The 12,011-nt window shown below is 35.8% G+C and overlaps 1 protein-coding gene across 1 annotated transcript in view; it reads right to left on the reverse strand.

Annotated features, from left to right (window-relative positions):
* Positions 1 to 12,011, reverse strand: part of LOC127853726 (rapamycin-insensitive companion of mTOR-like) — a 78,029-nt gene that overhangs the window by 30,939 nt on the left and 35,079 nt on the right. Inside the window, exons 15-20 of the mRNA XM_052388469.1 lie at positions 11,134 to 11,244; positions 10,128 to 10,174; positions 8,901 to 9,036; positions 6,355 to 6,414; positions 2,235 to 2,383; positions 1,047 to 1,173 (exon numbers count right to left, since the gene is read on the reverse strand). Of these exons, the coding sequence (XP_052244429.1) occupies positions 1,047 to 1,173; positions 2,235 to 2,383; positions 6,355 to 6,414; positions 8,901 to 9,036; positions 10,128 to 10,174; positions 11,134 to 11,244 (630 nt within the window). The remainder of the gene's footprint in view (positions 1 to 1,046; positions 1,174 to 2,234; positions 2,384 to 6,354; positions 6,415 to 8,900; positions 9,037 to 10,127; positions 10,175 to 11,133; positions 11,245 to 12,011) is intronic.

Consider the following 12,011-nt stretch of genomic DNA (forward strand, 5'->3'; position numbering starts at 1 on the left):
GGTGGACGGACCGACCGACAGACCGACATGAGCAAAGCAATATACCCCCTCTTCTTCGAAGGGGGGCATAAATATGAGATTAATAATAATATAAATTACTCTAACAAATCTCTTTTTTTAGTAGCAAATAATTAAAAGCTACTACTGTGACTGTAGATTCACCACTCACAATGTGCAGCTCTATGAGATACACATGCATGCCAAATATCAAGTTGCTATGTTCAATATTGAATAATTATCTCCCTTTAGAGCTTATTACTTCCCTTGGATTTGTATTTTTGACCTTAGATCTTGAAGTATGCCGCCTACTGAGCCGCTTTGATTTATTTAAAAAATATATATAATTTGGCAGGTCAGATAATTATGTCCATTTAAAGCTTATTACTTCCCTTGGATTTGTTTTTCGACCCCGTGACCTAGTTTTCGACCCGGCATTACCCATATTCGAACTTGACCTAGATATTGTCTAGATACAACTTCTGACCAAGTTTCGTGAAGATCGGATGAAAACTATTTGAAATAGAGAGCGGACACAAAAAGTGTGACAGACTTACAGACAGACTGACAGACGGACAGTGCGAAAACTATAAATCCCCTTTTCTTCGAAAGGGGGCATAAAAAAGAGAGATTTCATGCCTAGAAACATTTTTATGTTTGACCCAGTTTGATGATGGTACAATAAAAACTAGTTGAGTTAAAGGGCAGACAGGGTAATTTGGCAAATTTTGTATAACTTAAGTTCCACAATTCTGAAGTGATTCATGTGATCAGTAATGTTATCCCACTTGCACAGATTATATGCCCATAATTATCATAACCAAGTTTCTCAATCCTATATAAACATTGTCTTCCAGGACAACCCCACTGGTGTCCCAATAAAAGCCCTGCTTTTTCAAGGGTTGTATACAAATATGCCCAATGAAGAGTCCCAATTTTCAGCCATAGGTTTTCCCATAAAAAGCCCATTTTTAAAAGGATGTATAAAAAGCTGCACAGTTAAAAGTCTACCTTGGCTTTCATGATTATCTCTTAGTAAACTAGCCTACCTCCTGGCCAGCACACAGTGCCTTGGAGAGAATGGCCCGACAGTTGCCCTCGCGCCCATAGTTCAGACTGGAGACTATCAGCTTCACATAGCTGTCTTGGGGGGCAGATGTGATGATGTCCAAGAAGCTATAACAGGCAAACACTGAATTAGCCGCCCTCTGTGAAAATGGGGCTTAAGGCATGTGCATAAAGTGTCGTCCCAGATTTTATTTTATTTTTTGTCGTCCCAGATAAGCCTGTGCAGACTCTGTCTAGACTTGATTTTCACTAAGAAGAGACTTCCTTTTAAATGAGAATTAAGGGGAAAGTGTCATCCCTGATTAGCCTGTGCAGACTGCAAAGGCGAATCAGAGAAGATGCTTTTCCCACATGCAATAAGCCTCATTTTCCAAAGTGAGGCTCATTTCAATAAATATGGCCAAGGATGAACCATCAGCAAGATGACTGACCATCTCTAGGTGGGTTAACACAAACGGTTACTTTATTGCTGTTATTTAGAGGAAATTTTACATTGAATTGTTAATGTCTGATAATGTCTGATAATAAGCGCCATCTCCATTGCATTAAATGCTTACAATAACAAGTATTTGTTCAAGTTTGTTTAAACTGAAATTGTTTTACACCCATCATCTGTTCTTACAACAAATAACATCAGTTTGTCATATTAATCTTATTAGTTGTAACCAAAATATACTACACAACGAGCGAACCAACAACTGGTTATGTATTGAGGCATAGAATTACACATTCCTTGAACACAGCTTGTTATTAAAGTCTTCTTGAAGAAAACCCTCAGCTACATGGTTTTTAACTGACATATCCAGAACTTGTACAAAGTCATTTTAGGCAGATTTACATAATGATACAATTTTTAAACAAAGCACAAATTATAAGCACAAGCATCTATGCTATCTAAATTACAGTTAATTTTATTTGAATCCTTCATAATTCCAGATCATAAACATCTGTATTCTTGAAAATAAACATGTAACAAAAAATTGTCAAGATGTTTGATTAGACATAATGATGATATAAAAGGGTACTATTTAACAGAAGCCTATTTCATTGGTGCTGAGTTCTAAGAAATTCGGAGGAAACTCCTATATCTTCCCTAAAAAGACATACTGTAAGAACAAATGCAGGAAAATGTGCTAAAAATGTAAATTAATTAAATAAAGTTATCATACTGCTGGTAAATTCCCGCCTTCTCTACTTGTCGATCCCCTCGTGTTGTTAGCGAAAACCTTCCGATGAACAGGAAGTAGTAGTGTGCTAGCGTGTTGATAATGTTCCCTGGGCTCAACACCGACTCAGGGGCTAGTCTTCGTAATGCCACCTGTAACATTCAAGTAAAATTTCAATGAAAACAATATCTTATTTGTATATAGCACACTTATTTATACTTCCTAACAGGATTTTTATTGGCTCATTGAAAATAAATAGCTTATATGTACCATAATAGTAAACAGTTTAAATTGAAATTACAAAAAGTGGTCAAGTCGCTTATGACAAATTAATATTTAAGTGCCTTGTTTTCAAATTAAAACAATACTCTATAACTTATGTCAGAATTTGAAGTGTATGCATCAAACAGTAAGACAAGGATGTGACTCATGATTATCATAAAATGTTGGTGAGAATAAACACAACCTAACTGCTGTCGTGATAAATGTCTTCTTAAGAGTTGAAGGGCCAACAATTGAACAAGTATTGCTTTTGTTCACTTGCTTTAAGGTTAATCTCTTTCTGGGTAAGATAGTCTTGATAATATGGGGTTTTGCATAGAGGATATACCCATGGTGACATTAAGCAGTAACATCTTTTCTTAATACCTAATGATAAAATATGACATTTCTGCAGTGAAATAACAGCAGTGAAAATAAACAAATTGTTATTTTCACCGGTGAAAATAACAAATTTTCTGAACTACTTTTTCAATTTTTAGATCATCATATCAAGATTTACTTCAAGATTTATATATTTCTTTTTATTATCATGAGTGAATTTAAAACGATATTCCATTTAATCCAACAAATTTTCTTTTTATTTAATGCTTTTTGCACCGTTTATTTACATTGTAAAAGAGTTTAACCGGAGAATTTCGCTGGTATAAAGATGTCATTTTGTGTATTGAATTGTATTGAGGCACGCCACGGGAGAAAGGGTATCTTTTCAGCGAAAAGGGAAACAGATGTTAATTATTTGCTTTAAAAAGGGGCATAAAAGAAACAGAAAATTTGTTCATGTCAGTGTTAAATCGCTGCACCACTCGTGAAAATATATTTTCTATGATCACTCGTGAAATAACAAACGATCTTACACTGACATGAAAAAACATCCTCTATATCTTACAATATTGACAATTATGTAAAAGAATCCAAATTTTGTATTTCTAAAACAACAAAATACATGAAAAAAGTTTTCTCCACATATGGGGCTATGTTTCTCACATTTAAGCATGTAATAAACAATGGATTATAAAAGCTGATTTTAAATTTAATGATAAGATTATATGTAAGATATTTCTAGAATCAGACATTCCTGGATTTTAACAATGTAATATACAATGTCAAATCGCCCCATTGTAGCAAAAAGGTTCTATGTGACATTGAAATTAGATGGCACATCGTACCTTTTTGCACCAATGGGGCATAATTTAATGATAAGATTATACATGCAAGATATTTCTTAACATCCCTGGAATATGACTCTGGTATGTAATACATGTATGGGTTTAGGAAAGCAAGGTGTTGTACAGGGTTCTACTATATATAACAACCCATTTTTACAGTTAAAGATCACAGCCTGTAAAAATACTTAAATAGCAATTAGCTGTCCTTGTTTGTGGTGTTTGTATGTCTTGATGAGTTAGTTTAAACCTGTTTATTTCAGCTCCATTGCACAGAAAGCTAAAGGCTTATTTGAAATGTGCTCAAGTCTGTTTCCTGTGCCTAGAACCAGTATTTAGTGTCTCCAGGGGAGATCTAAAAAACGCTCCTACAGTTGGGATCATACTCATGACCTCCCAAGTGCTCGGCGGACACTATATTAACTACCCCATGGCAATATCTATGGGTTGAATGCCACCAGTCAGTGTAATACAACTTCACACAATAAATGAGGGTGATACAATCATTGAAGACACAACAAGTATGAAAGATTCCATTTCAGAGCCTTATAAAAGCCCCTTCCCCAAAAAGAAAGGCCCTTCCAAAAAGATAATTTCTTAAAATGATGCAATTTTCTTCAAATTTCAAGCTTACTTAGGGAAAATGTTTTTCCCTTTCTCAGTTTTGTAGATAGTTTTTTCCCAAAAATAGAAGGCCAGACCCTTTCTCCAAATCAAGAAAAAAAGCCATTCAATTATTACATACATTCTTAGGATGTAACACAAAATTACAAATCCCAAACGCAAAAAATATGTAAACAATTGAAACATAAACACAGTGCCCCAGATAAGCTCCGTCTCGTTGTCTTCCCCCCTATAACAATGTTTAAAACGCACAGAAATACAATATCATGTGTATTGAAAACACAACCAATTTGATTTTTATGCAAATTCGTCAAATTTAATGCGTACGATACAATAGCTTCCATCGAAAATGCTTTGCTCATTTTCGGTATTTTCTTATTGGAATTATTATCGTAACGTGGCGACATCATTAAGCAAGCGCCTGGTCGATGAAGCAGAAAAACAGTCAAATTATTCAAACGCTCTGTGGACTAGATTTCATAGTTTAATAAAGCGTCCGACCAAATTATTTACGACATACATGAGTTTTCAATCTGATTTAATCCGTCGCTCATTGTGCATATATTTGTAAAGCGTATGTACTTTCAGTTTCTATTATGATGCAAAATAAAAATGTCTAAGAGAGGTCGAAAGACGTCCGCGATTGTTGCGCCAAAATATCAGTCGATATGTTTGACAGTTACAAAGTATAAAGTATAAAGTTTTTATTATGGACAGTTTCAAGGATTAAAGACGCTATGAAACATCATTGTATTAAAGTTAATTATGATGGTTTACAGTTCTTTTGAATCAATACAAGGGTGCAGCTTCAACTGAAGTAAAGCAGCAATTATTTTAAGGTATGCATTTTTAAAACTCATTTCACTCTATTTCAAGAATGAAATCACCCTATTTTTGAAAATCAATGGGTGAAAACCCTATTTCCCAAATAATCATCTGGGGCAATGTAAACATAACATTATGTTGAATTTCACTAATAGTTGAAACTTATTATTTTAGCTTGTTTGTATCGAAAACCTAAGGCTTATTTGGAAAGCTCACGAGTCTGTTTCCTGGGACGGGAACCAGTACTTGGTGGGGGACGGGAACCAGTACTTGGTGGCTATGGGGGAGATCTAAAGAACGCTTTCTATGCAATCAAGCTAAAATAAATAGGTTTACACTAAAAAAAACCAGTATTTCTTTCAGATTATGTTTATATTAAATCTGGTTACTGGTATCAGCAAAGATACAAAAACCAGTTAACCAGTGACTAATTTGCTATGCACTGAAATACTTCAAATAAACATTACTTGTTCTCAATACAATCAGAAATAGTTCCTCACATAAAATTCAGCATTTATTATTCTGTTACAAAAGATGATATGTATATATAAGTATGTATAAGTAAATATAAGTGAATAATCATAGTTATGGGTGCTACTAAATCAACTTAAAAGTGAATCCCCAGTGTTCTCAAGGAAAATTTGAGTGGCCAGTTACATTTTCAAAGTAGCCGCCGACTAAGCAATTAAACTGGTGTTTTTGTGCCATTTTAATTGATACTTTGGGGAAAAGTAGCCAGCATCTAGATTGAATGTGCTTCCAGAGAACACTGGTTTAACTGGTACATCATAAACCTATGTCTGATTATGATTTATGCATATTAATCTGTTTTGTCTTATGAAGATGCAAAATAAAAAATGAAGAACCATGTTTCTGAAGTCTTCAACTAGCTGAAACACGTAACAAGTATGTAACAAGTATGTAGCGTAACATGAATACTACTTGTAGGTAAGCTGGTAAATGGACCATTACCATGAGACTATGATGCAAAAGATTTTAAATATATTAACATTGATACAATCTAAAATAATTCACAAAATGAAAAGTTGAAATAAAAATCCCTGATTTAAAAGGGCAGCAATATATTAATACTTGTGTTTTGTCCCTGTAAATTTTTTTAAAGTGAATTTCTACCAAATAAAGCACATTCAATAGAGTTTACATCAGAAGTGAAATGTTCACAACTCGAAAAGCTATTTCAGAAATGCCCATGCATACATTTGACCTACCTCCGACAGACACAGGGCAATGTCTGCAAGTAAGTCTGATACAATTTTCTGACCTTCTTCCTGAAATGAGAAAGTTTGTGCCAGTTAGATTGTTGTAATATGATTTTGTATATAAAATATTTGATCTTAAAAATATGAGCCAAGCTCTGTGAAAACTGGGCTATATGCATGTGTCTAAAATGGTGTCCCACAGGCTTATCAGGAATGACACTTTCAGCCTTTGACTGCATTTTTTATGAAAGGAAGTTATCATACAGTAAGGCGGGAAGTTTTGTTCCTGTGGCCTGCACAGATTATCTGGGACAAAACTTGATGCCCATGCATTAAACCCTGTATGGACTGAGCAGGCTAATCTGGGACAAAACTTGATGCCCATGCATTAAACCCTGTATGGACTGAGCAGGCTAATCTGGGATGACACTTTAGGCATATGCATTAAACCCTGTATGGACTGAGCAGGCTAATTCTGGGATGACACTTTAGGCATATGCATTAAACCCTGTATGGACTGAGCAGGCTAATCTGGGACAACACTTGATGCCCATGCATTAAACCCTGTATGGACTGAGCAGGCTAATCTGGGACAACACTTGATGCCCATGCATTAAACCCTGTATGGACTGAGCAGGCTAATCTGGGATGACACTTTAGGCATATGTATTAAACCCTGTATGGACTGAGCAGGCTAATCTGGGATGACACTTTAGGCATATGCATTAAACCCTGTATGGACTGAGCAGGCTAATCTGGGATGACACTTTAGGCATATGCATTAAACCCTGTATGGACTGAGCAGGCTAATCTGGGATGACACTTTAGGCATATGCATTAAACCCTGTATGGACTGAGCAGGCTAATCTGGGACAACACTTGATGCCCATGCATTAAACCCTGTATGGACTGAGCAGGCTAATCTGGGACAAACACTTGATGCCCATGCATTAAACCCTGTATGGACTGAGCAGGCTAATCTGGGATGACACTTTAGGCATATGTATTAAACCCTGTATGGACTGAGCAGGCTAATCTGGGATGACACTTTAGGCATATGCATTAAACCCTGTATGGACTGAGCAGGCTAATCTGGGATGACACTTTAGGCATATGCATTAAACCCTGTATGGACTGAGCAGGCTAATCTGGGACAACACTTGATGCCCATGCATTAAACCCTGTATGGACTGAGCAGGCTAATCTGGGATGACACTTTAGGCATATGTATTAAACCCTGTATGGACTGAGCAGGCTAATCTGGGATGACACTTTAGGCATATGCATTAAACCCTGTATGGACTGAGCAGGCTAATCTGGGATGACACTTTAGGCATATGCATTAAACCCTGTATGGACTGAGCAGGCTGATCTGGGATGACACTTTAGGCATATGCATTAAACCCTGTATGGACTGAGCAGGCTAATCTGGGACAACACTTGATGCCCATGCATTAAACCCTGTATGGACTGAGCAGGCTAATCTGGGACAACACTTCATGCCCATGCATTAAACCCTGTATGGACTGCACAGATTAATCTGGGACAACACTTGATGCCCATGCATTAAACCCTGTATGGACTGCACAGACTAATCTGGGACAACACTTCATGCCCATGCATTAAACCCTGTATGGACTGAGCAGGCTAATCTGGGACAACGCTTCATGCCCATGCATTAAACCCTGTATGGACTGCACAGATTAATCTGGGACAACACTTGATGCCCATGCATTAAACCCTGTATGGACTGCACAGACTAATCTGGGACAACACTTCATGCCCATGCATTAAACCCTGTATGGACTGAGCAGGCTAATCTGGGACAACACTTCATGCCCATGTATTAAACCCTGTATGGACTGAGCAGGCTAATCTGGGACAACACTTCATGCCCATGTATTAAACCCTGTATGGACTGAGCAGGCTAATCTGGGACAACACTTCATGCCCATGTATTAAACCCTGTATGGACTGAGCAGGCTAATCTGGGACAACACTTCATGCCCATGTATTAAACCCTGTATGGACTGAGCAGGCTAATCTGGGACAACACTTCATGCCCATGTATTAAACCCTGTATGGACTGAGCAGGCTAATCTGGGACAACACTTCATGCCCATGTATTAAACCCTGTATGGACTGAGCAGGCTAATCTGGGACAACACTTCATGCCCATGTATTAAACCCTGTATGGACTGAGCAGGCTAATCTGGGACAACACTTCATGCCCATGTATTAAACCCTGTATGGACTGAGCAGGCTAATCTGGGACAACACTTCATGCCCATGTATTAAACCCTGTTTACCCAGAATGAGGCTCATACTTAACATTTCTTTTTAAAAGAATATAACTTTAATAACTATAAAATTAATAAAAATGGAAATCTTACTAATTGGAGTTACATAATTTACATTTTCATTTAGATTGAGATGAAGACCATTTTGCTCTTTTATTTCTACGCCCTTACAAAGGTGCTGTTTGCATTATAATATGATACATATTTATTGTCGCACTTAAACAGAAATATTTCAATCATAAATGGCACACTCACAGTTTCACATCTGATCAGAAAGTCCACAAGATGGCAGCCAACAAGAGCGTACTTCTTCTGAAACTCGTGGTCGGAGGGTTCTCGAGAGAACTGATGATTGGTTGGCTTGTAGAAGAAGGCGAGGCGCTTGATAAACCTGCGGCCACAAGTAGAACAAAAAGCACTGAAATGAGCTTTCAGATAACAAACAGCAGAGCCTTCTGCTTCTGTATTACACAATTATGCATTAAAGTCATTGACATTCAAGGGTGCATACTCTTGGAAACCATCATTTCACCCAATCAAAATGTTGGAAATGAAACCTTATTATTTTATAATGTATATATTGATTATAATTTGATTTTTTTGCAAATAAAGTAACAAGCTTCAATTATATCATCCTTTAAAAAAACAAGAGCACCGCAGTTTTGAATAAATGAAAGCTTGTCAGAATTGTTGTGTTTTTTTTAGGTCACGGTGACCTTGACCTTTGACCTAGTGACCCAAAAATGGGTGTGGCATGTAGAACTCATCAAGGTGCAGTTACATATGAAGTTTCAAAGTTGTAGGTTGAAGCACATTGATTTTATAGCCAATGTTCAAAACCTTAACAAAATGTTAAGGTTTTAGCACGACGCGGACGTCGGACGACACGACGAGCTGGCTAAGACAATACCTCCGGTTTTCTTCGAAGACAGCCTAGCTAAAAATCATTTTGTATATATGGTAAAGAATTTTCTTCTGAAATTTAATGAAAACATCTCTGGTAAAATAACAATTGAGTACGCTCATTTTTGTGTGTTACTTTGTTAACAGATTTTTTTTGGGAAAAAATGGGTGAACAAAAAACTAATCCCAATTAATTATTATTTACTAAATGAACTTTACTTAGCCATTTCATTAGAAAAGAATGCTTGGAACTTTTCTTTAAACTTAATGTATTAATTTCTAATTTATTAAATGGTACGAACAACACTGTGGTGTCACAATGAATAAAATGTGTGGTAAGGCCATTTTTGGGATGCAATAATAATACAAAGAAAAATTCATCAAAAGACACATGAAACAACAAAATTATTTCACTTTACCATCTATTAAAGAAGAAAAAAAATGTTGTTTATTTTTTATTTTTTTTTAAACAGGGATTGCGGGATCAATAAACAATTTAAAAAGAAAGCCTAATTGTCTATTTCAATGACTAGTGGTTATGGCTTATAAACATCCTGTATACAAATAATGAATTCAAACCTGGAATATGTTTGATCTTCTAGTTTTCTCAGCTTGTCATCTGGCCACTGAAACAAGTACATAATAGAATACACTATCAATTTGAAAAAATAAATTGACAAAAGATACAATGATTTTTTAATTGGTCATGAACGGCAAATCGCATACAGAAACCATAACAGACACCTAACATAAACATTCTTAATTTGAAAATCTCATAAATGTATTGTCTCTAAGCCTTCAAAAAAACACAGTTTCATCGCCATAGCTATGTATAACAAGAGATGTGTTTGTCAGAAATACAAAGCCCCCTATTGTGCCGCTTTGAAGCCATAAATTTGACCTTTGACCTTGAAGGATGACCTTGACCTTTCACCACTCAAAATGTGCAGCTCCATGAGATACACATGCATGCCAAATATCAAGTTGCTATCTTCAATATTAAAAAAGTTATGACCAAACTTTAATGAAGGTTAAAGATTTAGGAAAGAAAAATACAATGATATTTGACCTTTGACCTTGAAGGATGACCTTGACTTTTCACCACTCAAAATGTGCAGCTCCATGAGATACACATGCATGGCAAATATGAAGTTGCTATCTTCAATATTGCAAAAGTTATCAAACTATAACCAAGGTTAAAGTTTTGGGACACACACAATGAATGAATGAATGAATGACAGACAAACAGACAGGCCAAAAACAATATACCCCTGCTCGTTCGATCAGGGGGCATAAAAACATCATAAGTGCAACATGGTTATTTGGGTAAAATGTCAAACTTAAGCTTTTTTATGAACATAACCAATATAAAGCAAATAAATCAGAAATGTGCAGATCACTGGGTGAAAAAAGCTTCTTGCTGATATGCAATCTTCATTTGATGATGATTGCATATTTAAAATTACATAAACCAACTGACTGATCAAATAACCAACCAACAGACAACAATCAAATGGCTCAAATATACCCTCTCCAAACGTTTTTCATTTGTGTATAATAAAGGTGTGGGGGTAATGAGGTGTACCTTGAGGACATATTCTATGAGGTCCCAGTCCCAGTTGTGGCTTGTCTTTGTAAAGAGCACCTGAGTGTCTCTTAACGTCTGTAGACAAACCTCCTCAGACGAGGAGGCGCGCTGAAACACAGAAAGAGTAGGTAAGTAGCATTTGTATAGTACCCAAATGTTGAAACATATGTCAAAACTAGCATCTACATGTAAATGGGTACTTAATCCAAGATCAAGCTGTTGAAATGTTTTACCATTGGTTCTATTAACCATTAAACATGGTAAAAGTTTGGAGAACAATTTCTCTTTCTTTCAGGGCATAAACTTTGCTTTGAAGGATTAATTCTGTGCAACTTTTTCATCCTTTGTGCTCATTTCAGACAGTGTTTAATTCACCAGGAATTATCATATCTATGTGGGTAAGAAAATTAAGCATTGTTAATAAGAACCAATAGTTAACCATTTAAAAACAGACCACAAGGTATACATCTCCACCTTTGATTTACAATAGACAATGCGCTTCCTAAATCACACTTTTTTGGAATCTTGTTTGTTTTTTTGGATGGTTGGCTTTATTTTAATTAAACTAAACATGCAATTTATTATGTATCTCCTGCAACTTAATTTCTGTGACCAGTCATTCAATTTTGTAAATCATTTTTGGGTCAAAATTTTAAGCATTGAATACAAACGCTTAAAAAAAGTATAGTTTAAATTAAATGCAGACTAACAAATGAAAGGACAGAAAAAGAGAGTGCATTTGTTTGTATTTTTATTATTTTGGATTAAAGTTGTAATTGGGGTACGAAAGTAATTCATGAATATTTGTTTGATTACTTCTTAAATCTAATTAAGTGCCATAGATCTTATCTACAGTTCCAGTTGTAATCAATATT

The sequence above is a fragment of the Dreissena polymorpha genome, chromosome 12 (genome assembly GCF_020536995.1).
Source record: "Dreissena polymorpha isolate Duluth1 chromosome 12, UMN_Dpol_1.0, whole genome shotgun sequence".
In the NCBI taxonomy this organism is placed as follows: Eukaryota; Metazoa; Mollusca; class Bivalvia; order Myida; family Dreissenidae; genus Dreissena; species Dreissena polymorpha.